At 38.2% G+C, this 24,480-nt stretch overlaps 6 protein-coding genes across 16 annotated transcripts; 2 read left to right on the top strand and 4 right to left on the bottom strand.

The window, feature by feature from the left end:
* Window positions 1-832: 832 nt before the first annotated feature.
* On the bottom strand, window positions 833-5,587 carry LOC127265539 (ultraviolet-B receptor UVR8). 3 transcript variants are annotated; one of them, XM_051295366.1, is made up of 5 exons: window positions 5,242-5,587; window positions 4,969-5,145; window positions 4,645-4,680; window positions 4,383-4,498; window positions 1,140-4,304 (listed from the first exon to the last, which is right to left on the bottom strand). In XM_051295366.1, exons 1-5 carry the CDS (start codon window positions 5,333-5,335, stop codon window positions 3,000-3,002), a joined length of 1,728 nt encoding a protein of 575 aa, XP_051151323.1. In that variant the 5' UTR covers window positions 5,336-5,587; the 3' UTR covers window positions 1,140-2,999. The 3 variants fall into 3 exon arrangements, 1 of the variants encoding a protein (XP_051151323.1); XR_007841976.1 differs by lacking the exons at window positions 4,383-4,498; window positions 4,645-4,680; window positions 4,969-5,145; window positions 5,242-5,587 and having other exon boundaries at window positions 833-1,149; window positions 1,244-4,304; XR_007841977.1 differs by lacking the exons at window positions 4,383-4,498; window positions 4,645-4,680; window positions 4,969-5,145; window positions 5,242-5,587 and having other exon boundaries at window positions 1,140-1,717; window positions 2,010-4,304.
* LOC127265411 (uncharacterized) lies at window positions 1,086-2,920 on the top strand. The gene is made up of 2 exons (XM_051295190.1): window positions 1,086-1,734; window positions 1,835-2,920. Exons 1-2 carry the CDS (start codon window positions 1,086-1,088, stop codon window positions 2,602-2,604), a joined length of 1,419 nt encoding a protein of 472 aa, XP_051151147.1. The 3' UTR covers window positions 2,605-2,920.
* Window positions 5,588-5,760: 173 nt separating the features above from the next.
* On the bottom strand, window positions 5,761-6,785 carry LOC127265685 (uncharacterized). The gene has a single exon (XM_051295621.1). The coding sequence runs from the start codon at window positions 6,627-6,629 to the stop codon at window positions 5,934-5,936; it is 696 nt and encodes a 231-aa protein (XP_051151578.1). The 5' UTR covers window positions 6,630-6,785; the 3' UTR covers window positions 5,761-5,933.
* A 379-nt stretch (window positions 6,786-7,164) lies between these two features.
* On the top strand, window positions 7,165-10,991 carry LOC127265731 (uncharacterized). Of its 3 annotated transcripts, XM_051295693.1 has the most exons (12): window positions 7,279-7,360; window positions 7,497-7,541; window positions 7,655-7,696; window positions 7,780-7,836; window positions 8,358-8,427; window positions 9,234-9,275; window positions 9,381-9,454; window positions 9,879-9,949; window positions 10,083-10,165; window positions 10,245-10,354; window positions 10,455-10,517; window positions 10,606-10,991. In XM_051295693.1, the coding sequence occupies exons 3-11, from the start codon at window positions 7,694-7,696 to the stop codon at window positions 10,515-10,517; spliced, it is 573 nt and encodes a 190-aa protein (XP_051151650.1). In that variant the 5' UTR covers window positions 7,279-7,360; window positions 7,497-7,541; window positions 7,655-7,693; the 3' UTR covers window positions 10,606-10,991. The 3 variants fall into 3 exon arrangements, with proteins under 3 accessions (XP_051151648.1, XP_051151649.1, XP_051151650.1); XM_051295691.1 differs by lacking the exon at window positions 7,655-7,696 and having other exon boundaries at window positions 7,165-7,360; XM_051295692.1 differs by lacking the exons at window positions 7,655-7,696; window positions 9,234-9,275 and having other exon boundaries at window positions 7,165-7,360.
* A 2,910-nt stretch (window positions 10,992-13,901) lies between these two features.
* Window positions 13,902-18,575, bottom strand: LOC127265706 (uncharacterized). 6 transcript variants are annotated; one of them, XM_051295648.1, is made up of 7 exons: window positions 18,433-18,575; window positions 18,077-18,160; window positions 16,927-17,244; window positions 16,033-16,684; window positions 15,741-15,940; window positions 15,403-15,647; window positions 13,902-15,225 (listed from the first exon to the last, which is right to left on the bottom strand). In XM_051295648.1, exons 3-7 carry the CDS (start codon window positions 17,193-17,195, stop codon window positions 14,429-14,431), a joined length of 2,163 nt encoding a protein of 720 aa, XP_051151605.1. In that variant the 5' UTR covers window positions 17,196-17,244; window positions 18,077-18,160; window positions 18,433-18,575; the 3' UTR covers window positions 13,902-14,428. The 6 variants fall into 6 exon arrangements, with proteins under 6 accessions (XP_051151605.1, XP_051151606.1, XP_051151610.1 ...); XM_051295649.1 differs by having other exon boundaries at window positions 18,446-18,569; XM_051295653.1 differs by having other exon boundaries at window positions 16,927-17,221; window positions 18,446-18,569.
* A 1,796-nt stretch (window positions 18,576-20,371) lies between these two features.
* Window positions 20,372-24,480, bottom strand: LOC127265713 (leucine-rich repeat receptor-like serine/threonine-protein kinase SKM1). Of its 2 annotated transcripts, none has more exons than XM_051295669.1 (3): window positions 24,206-24,480; window positions 21,162-23,820; window positions 20,372-21,087 (listed from the first exon to the last, which is right to left on the bottom strand). In XM_051295669.1, the coding sequence occupies exons 2-3, from the start codon at window positions 23,731-23,733 to the stop codon at window positions 20,696-20,698; spliced, it is 2,964 nt and encodes a 987-aa protein (XP_051151626.1). In that variant the 5' UTR covers window positions 23,734-23,820; window positions 24,206-24,480; the 3' UTR covers window positions 20,372-20,695. The 2 variants fall into 2 exon arrangements, with proteins under 2 accessions (XP_051151626.1, XP_051151627.1); XM_051295670.1 differs by having other exon boundaries at window positions 21,162-23,761.

Below are 24,480 nucleotides of genomic sequence, written 5' to 3'. Positions count from 1 at the left end.
CCTGCGTGGCTCACTCTAAAAAAAATCCACTTTGTCGCTGTCATGATGGACTCGTGGCCTCCGACAAATCATGCGGGTGTCATGCTTTACTTCAATTACGAATTAAAATGTTCAGGGGGTAAAGGGGTCAATTAAAATTATAAAGATGCTTCACTTCAATTACGAATTAAAATGTTCAGGGGGTAAAGGGGTCAATTAAAATGATAAAGAGTTCGGAACTAAAAACAAGTTTACCTTAAATTATATTATACCTATTTTATAGTAAAATTTAGTTATACTTTCTTCATTGGATAAATGAAGATATTATAAAAAATTATGAAATGATCAATAAAATAAAAAATAAAAAAAATAGTGAAATAGGTAGAAAAAAAATAATGACAATTTTGCAAAGAGATATGTAAGCCCACTTCCAGATAAATAAATTGTATTTTAAAATAAAATGTACTATTACACTATTCATCATATCATATTGAATGATTTATTAATAAATTATATAAATTTTATTATATTACTATGTCCGGCAACAAGATTATTCTTTCTATTTTTGGCTATACACTTAAAGTAAATCTTGAGAGTCACTCAAAGTAGTCTGAATTTTACGAAGGACTTAAGGGTAAAGCAATCTCATGTTTGACTTGCAGCCAACCTCATTTGTTAATTACATTCACATTGAAAACTATGATACCTAAATAGTTTGTTTACAAACAATAATGTAGTAGGAATTAAAATATAGTGTAGTTCAACATGCCCTTTGATAGCAGTGCACTCAAAAACCTACCCTATTTCCCACTTCCTTTTCCTCTTAAGGTATCATATAATCACAGCAATGCCCTTAAGAAAAACTATAATAGAATCATCTGAAAATGTGATGAACATTTGGTGTATTTGTATATGTTTTAGCATCATTGAGTAAAGACCACAATTCATCAGGTCAGCTCTTCTGCCTCAAAAACTATTCTCAGCCAGCTAGTGCTAGATTTTAGGGCACATTATGTACTCTTTCCAACCTCTATATAAACAGATAAATGCAATCCTCTAACATAACATAACTAACTGCTATTAGCATCAAGATCACAATACATAACATGGCTCGTCGCATTTTCCGGATAGTCCTTGTCCTAATAGTCGCGTTGGTGGCCAAGGGGCAACCTGACAAACCAAAGAAGGTCAAGTGTGAAGATAAGAAGAACTTCCGGGCATGCTCTAATAGAGATCTATACTGCCCTGCTACTTGTCCGAGTACCTGTGTAGTCGACTGCTGGCTATGCCAGCCTGTTTGTACCCCACCGCCACCACCACCACCTCCTCCACCACCCAAACAACCCAAACCGCGCAATGTCAAGTGCCAAGATAAGTCGTACAAAAAGACATGTAATCAGCGCATGTCTTGCCCTGCTGCCTGCCCAAGGACCTGTAGTGTTGATTGTGTCAAATGCCAGCCTGTTTGTGGGCTACCACCTCCGGCACCAACTTACAGCCCTCCGCCCGTGGTCACTCCAACCCCACCTCCTCCACCTCCAAATTCCAACCCATCAGGGCCACCTAGTCCAAGTCATGGCTCGCCTCCACCAGAAATGGCTCCAAGCCCTCCCGACAGTTCTGAGGCTGCAGGTGGGAAGAGAGTCCGTTGCAAGAATAGTGCATATCCCGGCTGCAATTACCAGGAGCATCAGTGTCCTGCAGATTGTCCTAACCATTGTGAGGTCGACTGCGTCACCTGCAAACCAGTATGCAGTAAGTTTCTGATTCATGAGTTAGCATATTTTGCTTTTTTTATCTCATTGATTGGTTTTATTTCTCAATGTTGTGTTGCACATCTTGCAAACATCAACAGACTGCAACATGCCTGGAGCTGTATGTCAAGACCCGAGATTCATCGGAGCTGATGGAATCACCTTTTACTTCCACGGCAAGAAGGAAAGGGACTTCTGCCTGGTTTCCGACACCAACCTGCATATCAATGCGCATTTCATTGGTAGGAGAATTGAGAACATCGGAAGGGACTTCACCTGGGTTCAGTCTCTGGGAATCCTTTTTGGCAAACATCAGGTCTTCATTGGTGCCAAGAAGACAGCTACTTGGGACGATGCAGTCGACCGGTTACAGCTATCCTTTAATGGGATGCCTGTCATCCTTCGGGAACAAAAAGGTGCAAAATGGCAGCCGGCATTCTCGCCAGGGATTCTCATAACAAGGTCGCATGACACCAATGCAGTTGTAATAGAAGTCGAAGGTAACTTTCAGATCAAAGCAGCTGTAGTCCCCATCACTGAAAAAGATTCAAGAATTCACAAGTATGGAATCACGGGTGACAACTGCTTTGCTCATCTAGATCTGGGGTTCAAATTTTACTCATTAAGTGACAGCGTAAATGGGGTGCTGGGACAAACATATGCAAGAAATTACACAAGTAGAGCGAAGATGGGAATAGACATGCCTGTTTTAGGAGGAGAGAAGGAGTTCGCCTCTTCGAACATCTTCTCCACAGACTGCACTGTTGCCAGGTTCGCGGGAACACAGACGAGCATTTCAAACGATTTTCAGTTCATGGACTTGAGCTGTTCAAGTGGCAGCAATGGCAGTGGAGTGGTGTGCAAGAGATGAACATGTAACATCTTTTGCTGCAACAGCCAATACTAATCCAAGAATATTGAATTGCTATGTCATAAAAGAATAATAAGGGCAGATCACAAAAGGAAATCTGTACCTGGATCAAGTATTTGATTTATGTATTCTAGCACAAGTGTCTTCTTTTGTGATAGTATGATCATTCATTTCCAAACTAGTTAAGAATGAATTCTAACTTATACCTGATGCCTCCAAACTGGGATTCTGCTACAAATGCTACGAATGAACATGTTTCCAACTTCTCAAAGTCTAAACAAAAAAAAAACCAAAACAATGGAGCTATATATTTCAAGTGCTGAAAGAGCTTCCATTCAACTTCTTATTGTTGGTACATACAGAAATATGGGCAGTGTCGCATGAACATATGACAGCTAGTTTTCAGTAGTTCCTTTGGCAGATGAATTAAGATACTCTTTTACTACCTCTTGTATTCTTTTCTTCATTAACTTATCTTTTACCCCAGTGAGCATGTCTCGATAAAACATTTGCAGACGAATAAGCTTTCTTTCATCTGACTCCTCAAGCATACTCTCCCACTCTTTAGCAATATCAAATGCACCAGAGGTTCGGAGAGAGACAGGAAGTTCAGTATCAAGAAGAGGCTTCCCAAATACTGCACCGTGGAGTATGCCAGCGTATCGTTCCATCATGGAAAGCTTTGATTGAAGGAGCTTAATCTCCTCCATTGCAGCAGATAGCCTTTTGTCTGTTTCTTCTGTTTTATCTTCTGGAATCTTCTCCTTGTTATGGTCCTCAAGCGATGCATTGTTCGATTCTTCTTCCTTGAAATCATCACTGACCAATGGCCATAGCACTGCTGTTGGTGCATAGCAATCTACTAACCTACCATTTCCAAGAACCCCACTCCGACCCCTGCCCCAAGACCATAGTTTATACCCAGCATCAGCAACAAGAACTGTATGGGCTGCACCACATGCAACTTGCAGAGGCTCCGAGAATCTGTTACCATGCAATCCACCAAAGGGAATCATTAACGGAGTAAGAGCATCCCCGGCCTCAGCACCAGTAAACCGAGAATCAGGACACAGCCCTAGGCCCTTCTCCATCCCCCAAGACCATACCTCACCGGAAGATGAGACAACACAGCTGTGATATAGACCACAGTCAACTGAAACCAGATTCTGAGGCAATCCTTTAATAAGTTCAGGAGTAAGTAAAGCTTGGGTGGTTCCATGACCCAGCTGCCCGTTATCCCCCAACCCAAAGGTCCAGCAACCATTTTCCGAAGTGTTGCCTGGTTTCTTTCTCTTTGCTAGTACAGCTGTATGTGAAGCACCACAAGCTATATCATAGATCTCCCAGGGGGATTCTATATTGAAGGCTTCTATGATCTCCGGGTGTAACCGGTTTTCCCTGTCTCCCAATCCTAACTGTCCATGGCTATTACCACCCCAAGAGTAGCAAACTCGGCCACTGCCTTTGGATTTTTCTTCTGCACTGACCAATGCAACTACATGATCATTTCCACATGCCACCTTAAAAACAGTGCGACCATGGAAATCGCAGACTGGAACTGGAGCTACACCACTGGCAAGTGAAGAATCTTCTTCTGATGGTTGACTTTGAGAAGAATTGGGACAATTACCCCACATCCACATGGCCCCGCCATTGTCCACAGCCAGAGACATCATACCTCCGGCACTGACAGAGGAAACCTACAGGAGAGAAATTGAAAAGCTCCCGGTTCTCCATGACAGATGAAATAATAATGTTGAACAGAACTTAGTCTGTACCTTCAAGGGTTTCCCACCAGGATCCTGTGTTGAAGAACTAGCTGATTGCGATTCCAAGAGACCCTCCAACAACCGAGGACTAGAATAATTTTCTCCCGCAACACCAATTTGGCCATCCGTATCACTGTCAAGGAAGGAGTGGTTCTAGAGAGAGAGAGAGGGAGACCACAGAGAGTTTGCAAATAAAATGCACGACCAGAAAGAGTATTTCCAAGATTGCACAAAAATAATTCTTGTATGGAAAGATTATAATTAAGGATACAGATGTTGTAACCCCAGCCCCATATTGATCCATCATCTGATATCATACAAGAAGAACTTAATTAGAAGTTAAGAACACCAGACCAATACAATTCCAATTTCAAGGCATTCACATTGTTAAAATTTATTAAAATGACTTGGCTGCAGTAATTTCCTACTAAAACGAGAACGATTGGAATAAAGAAATATGTGAAGGATCTCCGTGATGTATGACAACCATGAATTTTTTTTATTGATAACTTCAAAATTACTGGAGAGAACATCGAGATAAAAACAAGATCACGCAAAACTCGAAAAATACAAGAAACCGCTATTCAATTTCAACCTGCAAGTGCAAGACTGTGGTAAGCCCCAGCAGCAATACCAACAATCTTAACCTTGTCTTCCCTTTCATCATCAGGAGCATAGAAATAGATACGTGCCGGGGAAAGCCGGTCCGCCTCCGAGCCGGTGCCGAGGCGGCCGAAAAATCCTCTTCCCCAAGAATATACTCTTCCGTCGCCTATGACACACAAACCGTTCAGCTAATATACAGCACGACAAATAATAGAAACCGAAAAACACGAATCGAGAGCTAGATGATGATGCCAGCAACTACCACTCAGAGCGAGAGTGTGAGCTTCCCCAGCGGCAATGGATACTATTTTTCGAGAAACTCTGGCTACCTCGGTGGTATTTCGTTTTTCCTCCATTCCTCAGTCCTCTCTAGACGGTTGGAAACGTCGAGGGTAATGAGTAATGACTCTTCCAGAGCCACCAAGATCACTTGAAATTACACTCGAGAAAGACTTCAATCAATGGAGAACAGCAGAAAATTTGTATCAGCAGTGAACCTCGATCCACCATAAATAATTGCTCTGAAAAAATGTGGACGATCGATGCCACCATGAGAACTCCATTATTGTCGACGATAAGGTTCTGACCCGCATAACTGATCTTGGTTGGACTACTCGAGTTACAATTCCGATAGGCCAATTCATTCCTCTACGGAGTTTCAACTTGGACTTCTATATGGGCTACATTAATAAGCCCAATATCTTCAGCCCATAATAAATGGGCCATAGATGTACTTTCTGGCCCAGATTTCCATTTTATGGCCCAATTGTGAACTAAATAGCATTATACTATAAGCTATCTACAAATTATTGCATTAATACTGAAAACGTGTTGTATGGCACAATATAAAATTTATCGAGCATGTAGTTAAAAAATTAAAGAAGCTGTAATTTTCATAGCCCTAAATAAATTGAACTAATAGTGACTATACAATATACTTTATCAAATAAATAATTAAATACTGCATGTTCCGTCGCCTTCCGCCCTATCAGCTTCCTCCACGTAGGCAGAGAGATTCAGATACTTTTCCGGATCATCTCCGCCGTTCCGCCACCGCGCTCGGCAGAGCACGCAGGTGGTCGATCGCCGCCGGCAGCTCCTTTTCCACGCCAAGAAGCACTCCTCGTGTATTACATTCCGGCAAGTACCGCATGCAACCACGTTGTCCTGCCTCGTCATTTCCTCCAAACAAACAGGACAGGCGGCGCCGCCGTCCGCCACCGTTACGTCCATCCGCCGCGAGCCACTCGGTTGAAAAAACAGCTGATGAAACCTCTCCCTCACCGCTTCGCCTGCGAGCGCCTCGGCGGAGGTTGGGAGGTTGAGTACGCGGTGGAGCTGGCACGGCCGCAGCGTGCGCCGCCGCAGGCAGGAATCGTCCGGCGGAACTCCGAGCACTCGGATGAACACAAATAAGATGTGCTTGCACGGCGTCGCACGGTCGGGGCAGGTGCACGACGGCGTGGAAGATATGCTCACCGTGTAGACATTCCCGGTGGCGCCGAGGATGAAGAACAGCGAGTCGGAGCGGTGGAGCAGGCGAAGACGGTGGCGGACGGCGCGGATGATGCGGTCGGAGAAGGACTGCGTCGGGATAAACTGCCGCCGGTCCGGCGGAGCTGAGCTTGACGCCACGGACTCCGATTCCATGAGCAAAATTCAATCAATCTCAAATTCAATTAGGGCACAAATGGAATTGGGGATAAATTACCGCGCGCTTTATGGATACGGCGTCGTATTCACGTTCATGTATAACAGGAAGGATTATGCAGCTTAAATGCTCCGTAGATTCTTTGGAGGGTTGTGTGGGACACGTGACGAATTGTGTGTATATTGGGACATTGTCTTCGTGTTTTTTACACAAATGGCTTTCTTTAAGGATGTAAAGAATCTACAAGTAATAGCTTTGGACATTTCGTTTCACAAGGAAAAGTAGAAGACTTTCTTGACGTAACGTCAAAAGATTTTTATGTAATTTTTATGGGCTTTGACCTAGGTAAGCCTAATAGAGAGATTTGTTAAGTGGGTCCGTTAAGGGATCAAAATTGTTGGATGTTGATATTATCCATTAAAGGCCCAAAATGGATGGAGGTTTAATGGGGCCCATTAAAGGCCCAAATCGTAGGGGTTGAGTGGCCCATTAAAGGCCCAAATTTGACTTGGAATTAGCTGAGGTTGAATGGGATTCGATCGGCGATCGCAGATTCAGTGCAGACATGCCGCCGAGCTGCGTGGATGCGAGTACGGTGAATTGGCTTAGCCGTATGGCTTCCGAGCCATACTGGGCTCTACACTTTCTTGCCTTATTCTCGTACGTTCCAGTTCGTTGCTCCGCCGCTAGCGTCCTGGGTTCTGCCCGCTTAGATCATCTTCTTCATCGTGTAAAGTTTAAGTTATTATCGTTTTAATTTCTCTCTGGAAGTTTTGCATTGGTTGAGGATGGTTTTGAAGTAATGCATTTATAATTTAATTAATTATTTTATTTATTGGTAATTTTGGATTTGGTTGTTAATGCAGGAGATTCAAGCGCTGCTTTCTTTTTGTGTTATAACTGCTGTGAAGGTACAGTTAATGTGGTTAAGATTCTAATTTTGATGAGTTTGGATTCGTCGGTTAACTGTTGAAATTCGAAACCACTGATGCTCAGAATAGCTTATATGAATGTTTTTGTGCAGGAAAAATAAATAATTAAGCTTGAAAGACACAATTTTGATATGGTTACGCATGTTGTATACGTGAGTGATTGATGTCTATTGTTTTGAACGATCTCTGCTTACACAACATTGATACTAACTTGCAGGCAGTGAAATCAGAATCATGGGAGGCTTTTATAGCGGACACTTTGTTCTGTGTTAAGGTATCCTAATAGCTGCTTCCTCAATCTGGTGTTTGATATTCGATTGATATTTGTTGCGATACACGCACGATTCATCTTAATAGAACGTAACTATATGGAATCAGATTTGTCGTGTAAGAGTTTAGTTTCAGATTAGACTGGAGGTTGGTGCTTTAGGAAGTGGGTGTTGATTAAAATAGAGAGGCATTATATTTTCATCTCTGCCGACTAAAAGGAACTTAACCCCTGGAATATCTTCGAAAACCTTTACTTTTCAAAATTCCGAATATAATTTGAGTTTTTCTCTTATAGCTTTGCGCTGATCCAGTGACTTAAGAGCACAGACTCGGCACCTACCAAATAGAAATAGTGAAATGCCCTGATATCTACTACTTAAATACGGTGCCAAGATGGATTGCATTTGATTCATTTCATAAAGATTGAGGCAGCATTATGTTTCAACTTTTAATTTTTACGTTTGTGTGTCTTATCTTCATCCTATTCTGCCTATTAAAATAACCTAACTTGACATTAGCTTTCAGATTTTTCTTGCTGCTATTGCTTTGGTCATAGATTATCACTTGGCTCTGTGGTACGGAGTGGCATTTTTGGGTATGTCTTAATTCTAATTTCATTTTCCTAATTTTGTAACTGTAACTTTACAATTTTCTACTTTATGATATCCATGTAATTCAGTTGAGTTGAGAGTCCTTTAGTACATGCCATAAGATCCAAACCAGCTAAAAAATTCTTCTAAATGTTGTTAAAAAAAAATAGAATCTTATTCAGAAACTGGAAAAATGATAGCAACAGGATAACACGCCCTGTCCCAAGTCTAAGGCATCCCATAACCATAATTTGTAGAAACTGAATAAATGAACTGATTATAGGATCCCAAATGAACCATTGGCCTAAGTTATTAACAGGATCAATAATAGGAAAAAACACAGGCCCAACATAACTAGATTGGAGCAACCAAAAATCCAAAGTGAGAGGACATGAGCTTGGTCCTGTCGGCGTATACATGGTGTGGTGGCAGGGTTGTGGGCAACGGGCTTGTATCAGTTTCATATTATAAAGAATTTTGCTGATGGTGTAGTTGCCCAATTTGACAATGGCTTATTTGATCAGTAAGTTGGAATTGGCATTAAGATGGATGGAATGCTGACAATTGGATGCCTACTAACAGCTAAGTCTGATATGGGGTTGTGAAAATTTTTTGTTCTTTTAATTTCCTATGTACATCCATTGAAATCATAGCAGCCTTGATTTGTGTGGTTGGATCTATTTCTAGTATTAACTTACTGTCTGCTCTGTCTATTTGACCATTTCCAAGGGAATCAAGTTCAGTTTTTTCACCAATCAAGTTTATCAAACTATTCTCAATTCTTAATATTGTACTAATTTTCGGCTTACAGTTATATATATCATCACACAACAGCCTGCATATGAAGGACTAGGTATGGAATGGTCACCCTGCTCAATCATTTTATTTTCTTTTCTGTGTATTATCAATGTCTTCCTGAATCTTGATGTCATTGTTACTTTGATTTCATATTATGCAGGTACAACAAGTCAATTGACACCTCTCCAGTTGGAAACTTTGCTTACTGAAGGAAATTCTTCCAAATTCTGGATGGTTGGTGTGTAGACTTTTCACATATTACTTGATTATGTGTTATTGCATTATGGTTGCACGCATGAAAACATAATGTATTTTTGGGTTAGGACACTGGATAGTAAAGTAAAAGGCCTCAAAATATGCATTACATTTTATTAAGTTGTGATTTCAGTAGCTGAGAGGGATGAATATCATATCCCTGCTTAATACAATTATCAGTCTTTATTCCTCTTCTTTGGTATGTTAACTTCTACACAGCCATGCTACGTCCCTTATGTTCACCATATGGCTGATTTAGTTGAATGCAACTTGCCTGCTGAATTAAAATTCTTTCTGTCAGTAACTAAATATAATTTTCATACATCTGTAGATGGTTTATATTCCTTTGATTATTTCTGATCGCTGGGAGTTTCCTCAATTAACTTTGTAGAAATTTTGGCAGGTAGAGTTTCGATCATTGTCCATGTCCAGTTGCGTAAAATCAAGCTCCTATTTCCCTGAACTATCAATTACGTGAGTCTTAAAGCTTCTCCAAGCTCCCATGCTTTGTACTTCATTCAATTTCTTCTTTATTCAGAAACTCTTTCTATTTTTGTTGGGGGAATCTAATTGTTAATTTCGCATCTAACTCATTTGTTCTGTTCAGTTTTTCAAACAAAAATGTATCCTTTGGAACAGTTGATCTTGGTCTATTCCCAAATGCTGCTGAGAAGTTTGGAATCACCCTTGGTAGAAAACCATGTTAATTTGATTTGTTTGTAGAACTTATGCCAATTCATAACTAACTTATTCTTGGGCTGATTTACAGAAAACCTCCACCAACTTCCAACTTATGTATTGTTCCGTGATGGTGTTGAAATCTCACGGTACCCTGAAATAAACTCTGAAGCAAAAATTTTTGATCATCCTGTGTCTAAGGTACTGTGTAAAAGTTCTATTTTGTGTGAATAGAAATGAAACAATTATGTCTGGATAATAATGTTTTCTGATGTTCACTCCCCTTGGATTATTATGGCAGAAACTTCTTTGCCGACACTTTGAGCTTGATAAACTCCTCCTTGATTATATAAATGGCAAATAGGTAAGTAATCTGCAAATTTCGCACTGCAAGACTTATTGAATGTTTGCTCAATTTATGGACCTCTTGTCTTTCATTATTTCCTATGCAGGCATCAAGTAATCAAACTGTTTAGTGTTCCAATCTGTTACTTGATCGCCAAAAGCTCCCTGTTGTCTCTTCTCCCACTTCCGAACAACGTTCAACACAAAGTTTTCCTGTGCCATGAGAAACTCAATGGCCACATATTCATGGAATCAAACCAGACTTGCTGGATATATATATATATATATATATAGATAGATAGATATGTTGAAGATTATGGCCATTGATTCTGTGACCTTGGTATAACCTTTTTTTATCTCCTTACCTTTTATTTTCTCTTTTAAGAGGGTATAATATAATGCTCTTATCCTGATTTGGACACAAAGTATACATGTAATGTCTTCATTGTTGTTGCTAAGGAATTCATTTGTAATTATCTGTATGGACACCTCATTCTCCCTCCCTTTATATCAATTTCTCTATTCTCCGGTGTATCCTTACATCACAAGATGGATGGATAGTTTAACAGACAAGTAGTTTCTCTAAGGAAGAAGATTATGTGTATCTATATCTAATTATATGTACAATTCGGCCTGTTTGAATTTCACATTCTATCAGCTACAACTTCCATGTCTTGTAAATGGCCTATCACATATCTAAGCTTCAACTTGGATAATATGAATAACAGAAAACATTGCCTATAATGGTTACCTTTGTCTCCATGCCTTAAAATGTCATCAGCTGATTTTAGCCCAACAGATAATTGAGGGTCTTGTGTGTTGTCTGATTGCAATTTGCTGATACTATTTTAGTGACCATTCATTCCACCATAGCCCACAATCCATACACCATAATACTTTCCCATTTCTTTCTTTTGCACCTTTTCCTATTTTCTTGAATCAACTTGTGATAGATCAATAAGCATTATTACATGCATGCATTCCCTGAATTGACAAGTTTTTTCCTCTAATAAAGATTCCTCCATCCAAAAAAAAGAAAAAAAACTCAATTCCCCTTTCACTATCATCCATCTTTGCTTGCCAAGAATTAGCTTTTTTTTTTTCTCCAACACTCCCTTTATCTTTTACATGTATGTATATATTCATTTGGAAATTTTTTATTTCTCATCCATGTATATGTATCTCTTTCCTTTCCATTCCATTCTCTCAATTATCTTAATGCTGCTTTGTTTGACAAAATGTACATGTTTTATTTGAATGATGGGGAGATTTCCACTCAGATTTAAAATCATACTTTCAACACAATCCAAAGTAGTCAAATATTATTATCTTTATTGTCAACTTCATTCCTTTTCTTTGTTTAATCTCCCAAAGCTTCCTTACCATTACTCATTTACAATCATTCATTGCTACATATATCCCTTCAATCTGATCATCACTGCATATATTCCCAACTTAATTTTACACCAACACCAATTTCAAGAAATCAAAGCACTTGATTACTTCCAACATTTTTGTACTTGGAGTGGTCAAAAGATGTCAATCTAAAGGCCCTTTATACCCATTTTTGTAGTAATATCAAAATGCCTTTGCCCCAGAACTAAATTGACCATTTGGCTCTTTGAGAATGGAGTGTGCCTTTTTTGTCATCCCTGTTTTTGTCCCCCACAAAACATCTCCACTATTCACTTCTACACTTACCAACTATTCATTCACTTTCTTCCATTTCAAATCACTTTTGCCATTTTCTTGCAACGACAAGACACTTATGTACAAAAAGCAAATACAGGCGTGCTTCCATACAACACATTTTCTTGCAATCTGAAATTTATAATAGCTGTTCTTAATTAAGGATGGTTAAACTTGTTTTGTTTTCATCGAAGATGAAGTTGTGTATTGGGAGAACCTCACAACTTCAAATTACTTTTTTAAGGAAACAAACAAGAAAGGAATGATGATTTCTTCTGACAAAAAGATGCTCCTCAGGAAAAGTTAATTGTGGAGTCAGATATATATTCCCAGACAAAGATTCTGAACAATAAGTACAATCCATGTGTGTATGTATGATCTTTTGTCTGGTGCCCAAATCTGCTAGTTGAACACTTGAGATTAGATTCAACCTCAGGTCAAATATTTTACTTGTAATAATCATTTCACAACTTTTGTCTGATAAAATGTGAGTATTTGTTTATTTAATCTGTTGTATTTGGAGGCAAAATAAGACCTTCTTCATAATTGTATTTTCTTCCTTTTTCTGAATTATTCCAGCAGAAAGCAAATCAGTACAAGTAAAAACAAAAATTGGGATCCTACTCAATTGACAATACCTGTCAAAACCTAAACAAAAAAAAAAAAAAAAGAAAAAGAAAAATCATGACAAGAAAAATAAATAGAAGAACAAAATTAATAGAGGGTGGGGGTAAGTAGTTTAATATTTGAAGTGGATTGGTATGCATGCAATGCAAGAATTGTTAGGGTGTTTTCACGTGAGTATATAATCATCACTATCATTACATAGAATCTTGAAATTATATATAATTGAATAAAAAGATGTATTGTGTGTGTGTAAAATTGTGGATGTCTAATCTTGAACATGAAAAGCAAATAGAAGTAAAGGGAGAATTGACACTCTTCTTTCTTGGCTTGTTGATCAAAAGGTGATTTTCTTTGTTGGAATTCGAGTGCAATGACAAGGGGGGTGGGTGGGTCGAAGGGGGCTTTTTCAACGGATAGAACAGAAGCTGTATATAGAAGAAAATAATCAATCAATCTTCTTCTTCCTACTTTATTTTCTTGCATGGCCATGGCCATGGCCTGCTCTCCAACAAGTTTAATGATTGTTCAGAAATTTCAAATCCATGACAGCAAATCCTAGCTGTTTCATTCTGTCAGCTATTTTAATTTTATCTGCTTATATTCTTCTTTATGGACAGAATCTTCCAGTCCCCATTTAAAAGCAAAACACACACACATACACTCGATGGCAATTCAAAGTGCAGAGATTGTTGTCCCAAAGTATAAAAGAATAAAGAACAAAGATTTTGGATCCTTTCATTCTTCCTTTTTTCTTTCCCTGTTCTTAAATTATCATTTCTCACCTATACCAAAAGATAATTCTTAGAAACTATGGTATAAATGCTATCAACAACTAATTGATCTTTATGCTATATTATTTTACAACATGGAAACTAATTGATCCTTTTAAATAAACAAATCCCATCAGCAGCCTAACATGGATAGAAATCCTTCAAAAGCAATAACCCAAACATTTTGTGTCACAGTGGTACTATCCTATTCCTGTACAGTACAGCCAAAAGGCATTATTACAAGACTTGGATCAAGAGAGCGTGAACATGAATAAGAGCACTTTAGTGATTCCACCGGAGGTAACACATAACATTGGTTAAAAACAAAAAGAAAAGAGTATTATAAATATGCATATACCAGTTCAACAACAATAAGGAATAAATCAATATATTCAAGGGAAACTATAGTTCAAATATTATTGGCAGCTGTATTAACTAAGAAAATCCTGTCTGCAAACGCTATTGAGAAGAAATAAAATCAAGTTTCCGGCAGACAGCCTCTATTTTCTTATCTTATGCAACAAAATTGGATTGACACATCAAAATGGCCCAAGATGAAGTAACACCTGCGTATGGCATGTCATCCAGGCCCAGAAACACTCGATCGATGTAGCATGATAAACCTTTAGAAACTGACCATGTACCTCTGGGATATGACTCGGGTAATAGGCAAAGGTGCTGTGTCATTCAGGGATGTATACGGTTCCCAGCTTGAATTTACAGCGTCTCATTCAATCACACAATGTCCGAGCACGAGATACCAATTACAATAACCTTCCAGGTATAAGTGTATCCAAGATAGGATGTAAAACTCTCCCGTTAAAAAAGTTTTGATGTAAGAATATCATCTCAAACTAGACAACCTTTTCCTCTTCCTATTTTTTCTACGAGCAGTAGAGTTGTTTGGGCTGTTCATGGTGCAAGGTGAAGGATATAGGGATGATAACTGCCTGCCACACACCGTTCTTGCCTTTTTAGCCGACCAATTTAGTGGCATATTATTTATAACACGGTTGATATCATCAGAATTATTCAATTCAACGAGCTTCTGAACTTGCTCAACCATTTGGTGTGCCCAAGCAGAGGAGATGTCCATATCAATTGAATCATCCATTGGTTTTCCCCAAAGATCTACTAGGACATTTTTGAGTGATTGAAATGACAAGGAAGATGGGTAGGATTCTCGATTCTGGCATATCATGTTGACCTTAATTACGTGCTTGCACAGATTTCCTTCCAATGACCACTTGCAATCACAGTGTGCAAATTCCGAACCAGGATTCCAAACCACATGTTTTAGATTGCTGTCATTCTGACTGATGACTTCGGCAAATAGATGGTCCTTGTCATCATAAGAAACAGAATTATCTGAGATTTGAAGAGCTCGGTGCCACGAAGTGGAAGCAATGTATTCCTCCTTCACATTTCGAAAGGAATCACTTTCATCAGCATATCTGTCGAGCCAGTAGCTTGAATGCAACTCGGTTGTCAACTTATGTACTAACCAGTCAACTCTCTGTAGTGAACCAAGGTGTGTATCATCATACAATTTAGATTTCAGCTTCACATGATATGCTTCGATGGCGCCAGAGGACTCCTGGCTTGCAAGCGGAAGAGTCTTCATTGATGTAAACCACATCTCTGCAGAGAGACGAACTTTTGAGTAACAAAATGTAACATACAGAAACGACAACTGTAAATACAATGTAAGATAAATAATAGCTAGTCCAATATAAGTATGAAATGTTTAAAAACCTCTTTTGAAAAAGAAACCCCTAAAGAACCCTGCATATATGTAGTAAAGAACAGTGATCTGACCAATCTTTGGCACCCAAGAATCCTTGAAGTATTGCATGAACGATGTCTGATCGACAAAATCCAGAAAAAAATCTTCCAAAGCAGAGTATAGATCTGCTCCGCCCCAAATGCTGTATGCAATTTGGCCAAGGCGTTTAAACATCTCCCTTTGAACTTCAATGTTAGCACACCTCTTAACAATGTGTCTTAGCCATGATCTTCGAACACGCCATAGAGAAAAAAGTATCGGGCAAGAAAATATCTCCCTGAAAAATAAGTTAGCCTGTAACAAATAACTGTAAAAACCAGAAAGAGAATTATATTATTTATACAAAAATGACCAGCAGAACATATCATGCCTTATGGGTTCAATCTCTGCTGCAGCATCATCAACTAAAAACCCACTGCATTTCCAGCCAGGTTCAACTGAACGAGCTCGATCAAGAAGGGCTTTCATCCATTTTGCAACATCATGTTTTGCAACACTGCGAGTAATGATCCAAGCAACAGGGAGTGCATGTTGCCTTGAGTCGAATACAAGAATTGTTCGAAACGGGTACTGCAGTTTAATAAATCAAGATTACAAAAGTGAAATATGAACTTTTCAATAAAAAAAAAAAACAAAAACAAAAACAAAAACATAAGTACTACCTTCAGGCTCTTAATCCCAAAAGTTGAATCAGCTGCTACAATATTTCGATGGCCAAAACGGACCATTTGCTGCAACTGCCACTCTGTCTGTATTCCCAAAATAAAAGGATCTGTTTTTGACGTATCTTGGTAAAAGAAAATAGACTTCTTGTTGCGCTCAGCCCATAACCGAATGCTGGCTTGGTCATCAAGATCCAACTCATGTGTTGAACGTTTGATAATCATGCCAAGCTTCTGCACATATTGAGAAGCGAGGCTATTCACCTGGGGATCAGTACCACAATATCGCTGAATCCCCTCAATGTGTTTTTCTAAAACATTCTCTTCAGGTATACCAAGATATATCATCGACATAGTTTGTTGTTGAATTTCGCTGCAAATGTATGGAATCTTCTTAGCCTTGGGGCCTATGGCATCCCGATCAAGGGGTCCATGGCATACAAAACCAGCTTTATTAACATGTCGTTTTTCGTTATATATGAGAAGTGCAAGAGAAGGACGGGCATAGAGCCGCTTCACAATAAAATGACATGTACAACCCCGCATAGATTGAGGCCTAGCTGCACGGTTTCGAGTGTTGAGCCGATATTTCCTACTTGGCAAGATACCTCCCCCTTCCCCATAATTTTCAGGTCCAAAAGAACACCAATACCTTGAATAAGAGAAAATAATAATAATGATAATCAATTGGGAAAGATAACACAAAATTTGTATTTTAGTGATCAAAGTTGTAAATGGAGCATGGGCTTTGTTAATAGTCTTAAGGATTCAGTATCTGAATGGTAATATCGTCAATACAACCAAAATTTTATGATCCTAATGCTGATTAACTCATGCACAATTATATAAATCATAAAAGACAGGAGCAAAAGCAAAATGAAATGTGCAACTCACATTCTATATTCCAGATACTCATCATTTTTGTATTCCTTTAAGCTCCCTTTGGCTCGTTTTCTACCTCTCTCAATGTGAAACCGTGTGGGGAACTCGACATTAGAACACTCTCCAATGATAAAGGCATCAACCCGATCATAAGGGATAAGGGCTACATCATCACAGCGATCTACACTTCTAAGACTGATCCAGTCCAAATCGGCAGAAGAGAAGTCTTCCCCAGAGGGATCTTGCACTGGAAGATCATCAATGGATTCACATACTTCCATTTTCTTTGATTCCAAACCCTACCAAACTGTTAAGAATTCACAGCACAAACTGCAGGAAATGAAAAACATCTTTCATCACCTTGTCACCTCCATTGGCTACATGAGGGGGTAAATTGCATATTATTGAAGGTGAAATACATACCATTGCATAGAAATAAATTAAAGATTGCATTGCATTACCTCAAGTTACATCATCCAAAAAGTTCAATACTGTGGTTACAGAAATAAAAGCTAGTTCCTCATAATTTCAACATCAAGAAACAATTTATACAAAAATAAATAAATAAATTAGAAGCATGTATGCAGTCAGAAGTCTAAGTAAACATTGGAGAAATAAATGGCGCTTGGATGTACCATTGGCATGCAAAATTACTCAAAACACTGTCATCTACCATAATAACCATCACCAAATTAATATTTTCTCTTAGATATATATATATATATATATACATATAAATTTCAACAATTGAACTTATTTTCAATTATAATTTGCATTCAAATTCAAGTGTATGCAATACTCCCAAAGGCCTACAACCTCCCTGCGTGTTCAAGTTAGTAATCAAGCAGTTATCAAAAATAAAAAGTTGTAATCAAGCATATACTGATCACTCAATCCCTTATATCCGTATTAAAAAAAAAAAAAGACATACCCATTCCACAAATACAACACACTTCAAAATTGAGTCCAAACAAAGCCAAATTGCACAATCAAAAGGGTTTTAAAGAGAGGACGTCTATCCAAGTAAATGAAATCAATATCAAGAAATGGCTTAATTCTTGCAGAAACAAGTAAACTATTATTCCGCACTGCAGGTAACTAAAATCCACAGGTGTCAACAAACTGGCCTCATAAATTAGGGAGAGACGACAAGAGCACTTACAGGGCTACGAAACTCCATTGAAAACAAGAGCTGTGCAAAGCGGGCGGGTGCAGAAGAGGGGTTTTCTGGGGAAAAAGTTCCTAGCTGAAGCAGCAAATAAGCCAATCAGCTCGTGCAGAACTGTATTCGGCAGTGACAAACGGAACAACAAACGACGCCAATAATAGAATCAACTAAGCAATTATTCGAGTGTGAATCGGTGCAACTCAGCCGATATTAAACTGTTTACATTCTAAAACGGCAAAAACTTGTCCGAAATCAAATTGAAAAAACAAACAGTAAGCACGTCAAAATTGTGCAAATTATTTTAATTTCTTCTCGTTTTAGCCATAAAAGCAAGAAAGGACTGAGCTTACAGTTATATCATACATATGAGCTCTAGGGGACGAAGCCGACTGAAGAAGAAATGGGGGGCAAGGATGACTGGCTTGACAGGGAGATTAGATTAGGGTTTTAGGGTTGGCAGGGGTTCAAGCTTCTTGTTTTAGCACGTTTCAAAATATCAGATTTTGGCTTCTTCTTTTTTTTATTTCAAATATATACACACTAATTATTTTACTTATTTCAATAAAAAATATATATATATTTAAAATGTCGAATAAAAATATTATTGAAATAAAAATTTAAATTAATATTTTATTTTAAATCAATTTAAAATTATAACTAAACACACAAATTCAAATTATTCCCAAATAAAGAAATGTTTGTTCATCCAAATAAAATTTCAAAATATGTAATATATATATATATTAATATTTTAATTATGACAAACATAATGTTCATCCAAGTTTTAAGGATATAAATTTCTATAAATATTATTAAAAAATAAAAGTATAATACTAATATACTATATAAATATAATTATAAGCAACAAGAAAAATAAATTCATTAAAAAATACTCTTTTGATCCGAAGTAGTCACACTTTTTATTTTGGTCAATCTTACAACTCATAATACTTTATTATTTATTTTTTTAAGTATTACAAAATTTTTAAAAAATTTAAATTTCAAATTTTTAAATTTTTAATTATGCCATGGATTAAAATATTTTTATTTAAAAAATATAACATAAAAAATAATAAACCCAACAGTGTTTTTCAGCTAATTTTGAAATTTTACTATAGGATTTGTTTCTTTGTTCCTCAAATTCCAATTTTTTATGGACTCTAATTTTAAAAATATATATTTTTATCTCACAAAATATTTTATTATATATTATTTTAATATCAAATTTAAATTCATCAAAGAAATTTTGTCATTTTATTATATGATATTATGAGACAAAAATATATTACTTATATTTTGAATCTAGTAAGATAAAAATATTTATAAAAAACTTTATTCTAAGATATTTTATATTTAAAATTTTTATTATTTCTAAAATAATTGAGGAAAATTCAAAAATCGTATCTAAATAAGCCAAAGAGTATGACGATTGTGGGAAAAATATTTGGTAGCACAATGATTATATCAGTGCAAAAAGAAAAAGTATGCATAATACTTATTGTTTAGTTGGCAAAGGAAATTGGAGAAAGCGAATGGGAATGCGAAAGGGAAAAGGAAATTAATTAAAGCCCACTCTCGATCCATCCAATCCAATATGTATTTCAATTCAATTAGTTTCCAACACTTTTTATTTACAAGTACATAATTTTTATCAAAATATTAAATCAAACATAATTTTTTTTTATTAAATATTATATTAAATACTTATTTTTTAGTATTACCAAATTTTTTCTTTGAATTCAATAAGTGATCCTATTACATTAAAGAGTGTGTTTCTTTAGATGAATTTGAAAAAAAAAAATTGTTTGAGTTTGGCATAAAAATAATGTTTGATGAAATATTTTGTAAAAAGTATATATATATTTTTTGGAAGAATACAAATTTAACAAGTAAAATTTAAAAAAACTATGGTAAAAAAAAAGAAAAAAGACCCTTTTGAAATATATTACTAATAGTAAGTGGATATATATATATATATGTGGGTAAAAATAATGCATGGTATTATTGACCATCTCCCCAAATAAGGGTGTCATCATCATGAAGGTTCAATTCAAATCTGGTCCCCCCCCCCCCCCCCGCCCACCCCCACAACACTAATAATATATACATACATACATATATATATGCCTTTTGGATTTTATTTCTTGACCTAACTCAACCCTCTTCATCTTCATCATCATCACCATCTTTCACCCATTCTTTTACACAGAAGCCCCCCCCGCCCCCCGCCCCAACACACAGACGCACTGTATCTATATATATGTGTGATCATGAAAATAATAGTCCTCAGGAACTTAATTCATTGATTAATCCAATCTACAGTTATACACTCAGCAGCATGCATGCATGCATGCATGCCATTATTACAAAACCTTATCATCATCACAATCAAGATTCAACAGCCAAATTTAAAAAGGGGGAAAAAGCACTTTAATTTAACTATATATAGATATATATATATATATATAAGCATTCAGGCCAAAAACCAAAAAACACTCGAAGACAACATTAAACTAGCTAGGTTAAAGAAAACCCTAATTAATTAACATTACACACTATATATATATATAAAGATCAACATCGAAATCAATTAAATACCTAATTAATTAATAATTAAACCTTAACGAAACACAAGGACGACGGCGATGACGACGACCTCGATCTGGCCACCGATTCCAAATCCTTCATCACGTGCGCCGCCGTCGGCCTCGCCGCCGGATCGCCGGCGGTGCAACGCAGGGCGACGCTCATGGTCTCCACAATCTGATTATTAACATTAATCTGTAAAGCCTCATCGTTAAAAACGTTCTTAAGGATTGAAGCATCGACCCACACTTGCAGATGGCAGTCCGAGTAGCAATACCGAGCCCACTCGACGATGCAGCTTCCATGGCCGCCGCCGAGCTCCATGTCCGCCGGAGTCTTCCCTGTCAGAAGCTCAATCAGAAGAACCCCGAATGCGTAAATGTCGCTCTTTTCTGACAACTCTTTTGATCCTTTGGCTTCTGAAAATCATCGTCATGTCAGAGAAAGATTCATTACTAATTACATATTTAACTATATGTATATAATTAATTACCTGGAGCAGCGTAAGCCGAGGCAATATTATTATTACCGAAAGCCTTTTTGGTGCTGTCTGAAGAAAAATGATTAATCATCCATGGCGGACTTAACCTCAAGTGGGCTTCATTTTTGTCGTCCACCAACACCTTTTTGGGTGTAATTTCTCCGACAACGATTCCAGGTGAGCAGGAAGAATGTAAATACTTCAGGGCTTTCGAAATCCCAAGAGCTACAGAAATTCGATGTTCCCAATTTAGCCTGGATATCACTTCACTCAAATCTTTTCCTTTTATATATTCGTGGACCAAAATCAATCCAGCCTCTTCCGACGACCTGCAAACTGCCAGCAGCCTGACAACATTTGGATGATTAATCTTGCAAATCTGAGTCCATTCGAACCAACAGGTCGACGAAATTACTGCAGTAATTTCTTTAACCAGGAAGGGCTTTCGATCGAAGCTGGATTCCCCTTTGTAAGACAGACCAGTTCTTCCACTCGCCACCACATTTTCTTGTCTTCTTGCCGACAATATTATATCCTCGATTGTTATCGATCTTGCAACCTTATTATCTGCAAACTGCAATTCCCAAATTCCATCTTCGCTTTCCACTCTTTTCAAATCGGAACTGAACTTCCTTTGCTTAATGAAAATTGCGATGAAAACAACCGCTGCAAACATTGTAATAAAGGCAAGAAGAAAGGTTAGAACAAACCATCGAATGTGGTTGGCTCTATCGTGGTTGCACGACGGCAAGCCGCTTGTTTTGTGTCCTCCACAGAGGTTTTTATTACCAGCCACCGAGCTGGAGTTGATTGCCATAAATGCCCCTGTCGAAGGCAAGCTGCCATGGAAATGGTTGTGGGAAAGGTTGACCTGAACAAGCGACTGAACATCCCCTAATTCCGATGGAATTTTTCCTGTCAATTCGTTGACAGACAAATCAAGCTGTCCGAGAACAGGCATGGCAGCTAAGCTTGAGGGTATTTCTCCACTCAGATGATTGTGATCGAGGTCCAAACTCACAAGCTTCTTGCAGGAAGATAACTGGTCCGGAATTCGACCTGAGAGTTGATTTCCACTTAATTTAAGTTCCATCAGCTGCGAGAATTCTCCGAAGCTTTCCGGAATGCTGCCGGAGAATTTGTTCCCCGACATGTCCAAGTTTTCGAGCTTCGAGCTGCCAAAGGAACCCGGCAATGGCCCGAAGAACTCGTTTTTTGCCAAGCTTAACATCTGAAGCTGCGGCATATTCCATTCCAGGTGATCGATCCTCCCGGACAGACTGTTGCTCGAGACATCAAGAAAGTAAACCGCCGGAAGAGATGTGAAAGAATTTAATTCGCCGGAGATTCGATTTTTCTGAATTCGAACACGCTGTAAGTTCTTGCAAAGGCTTAAACTCCTCGGAATTTCGCCTTGGAGAGAATTGGAGAAGAGGATAAGCTTGAGCAGATGCCCTGATGCACAGACACTTTCTGGAATTTTTCCAGTTAGATTATTGGTGGAAAGATCCAAGACAGTGAGGTTATTGTACCTGCCGAGATCTGCCGGGATTTCGCCGGAAAATCGATTCGACCATAGCTGGAGGACTTGGAGGTGAGGCAAGGACGACACAGCTTTGGGAATCTTTCCTGAAAAGTTGTTGGAGAATAAATGGAGGATTTCCAACTTCTCCAGGTGCACCAGAAGCTCAGGAATCTCTCCCGACAGGGAATTGTCACTTAAATCGAGGGACAGTAATTTCTTGAGACTGAAAATGGAGGTCGGAATTGTGCCTGTAAGCTTGTTGAAGTAGAGGAAGAGGTGTTGGAGATTAGTGAGATTGCCTAAAGATTGAGGGATTTGGCCTGTCAGATTGTTGTAAACAAGATCGAGATGATTCAAAGATGGTAGCTCGCCGATTTCGTCTGGAATGGGGCCTGAAAAGTTGTTGTATCCAAGATATATCCATTTAAGCTTTTTCATGAGCCCTAATTTCGCTGGAATTTCGCCTGTCAGTTGGTTTGATGCCAAAGTCAAGAACTCCAACATCGTGATGTTTGTCAGAGAGTCTGGAAGATTTCCCGACAAGACATTCCCACCAAAATCGACGACTTTGAGACCTGAAAGCAAGCCAATGTCGCCTGGAATCTGTCCCGACAGCATATTATTGGACAAATCGAGCGTTTCAAGAACTGTTATGCGGGCGCTAGGAATCGGCCCTGTCAGGTTATTGCCGCTCAGGTTGAGATGTCTGAGGGAGAAGCAGGAAGAGAATCCCGGTGGAATTTCGCCGGAAAAGTGGTTGCCGGATAAATCGATGACCTGGATATAGGGCAGCCGGAAAATGGAGCCTGGAATCGTTCCGGATAAGTTCTTTCCAGGGAGCTGGATTTTAGAAACGTGGGAGGAATCGAAGCAGGTGATTCCACTCCAATGGCAGAAGGAGAGTGAGGAATTACTATTCCAGGTGACGAGGGAGTGAGAGTGGTCGATTATGGAAGCTTTCATGGAGAGGAGCAGCTGGAGCTGATCAAACCCTTTGCACGTGGGGAAGACGATGAATAGAAACCCCAGCAGAAACATTCCGAACCCTTCCTTTGCCATTTTGCAAGTTTGGGAATAATTATGCAGCCTGGATGATGGGATGAACAAAAAGCTGTCAGCTAATGGAGATGATCACTCTTCATTCTTCTGCAAAAAAAAAAAAAACATCATGGGCAACACTTGTGACCATAATTCTCGGATCTGATGTTGTTTATTATTATGATTGTTGTTGTAATAATATTTTAATAATCCAAAAAAGAAGAGATAAGAACACACACACAAAGAGGGACACATTCATTCAGAGACACGCACAAACACAACTTTTAAGGAAGAATCTTTCTTACACAGACATGTATTATTAAGAAACAGCATTTGCTATATCATCATTAAGGTCGTTCATGAGATAAACAATAATACCTGTATATAAACACATACATATGATAAACGAGAGCATGAAGAAATAAATAACTAAATCCAGAAGCAGCCCAGAAATAGGAAGAGTACAGATGAATGAAATTAAGGCAGTAAGTACCAAATAAGAGAATATAGATGGATAGATGGAGAAACAGAAACCAAAATTCTTGCGACAGAAAAAGCTGGATTGGAGGCAACGTAACTCTGAATAAAAACGTAATTAGATTAGAGCAGTAGGGTAGGGTAGGGTTTGTTTGAGGTTGAACTTGAAGTGGGCAAGAACTCCCAAGGATGATAGCAAGCTATATATATATGTGTAATATGTATGTATGTATGTATGTATATTCACAGAGGCACAGGCACAGCACACGAATGGTTTGTAATGAAAGGGGG

The sequence above is a fragment of the Andrographis paniculata genome, unplaced genomic scaffold (genome assembly GCF_009805555.1).
Source record: "Andrographis paniculata isolate CXL003 unplaced genomic scaffold, ASM980555v1 Contig73END, whole genome shotgun sequence".
Classification (NCBI taxonomy): Eukaryota; Viridiplantae; Streptophyta; class Magnoliopsida; order Lamiales; family Acanthaceae; genus Andrographis; species Andrographis paniculata.
The sequence above is the reverse complement of the archived record's forward strand: the minus strand, read 5'-3'. Positions and strand labels throughout refer to the sequence as shown.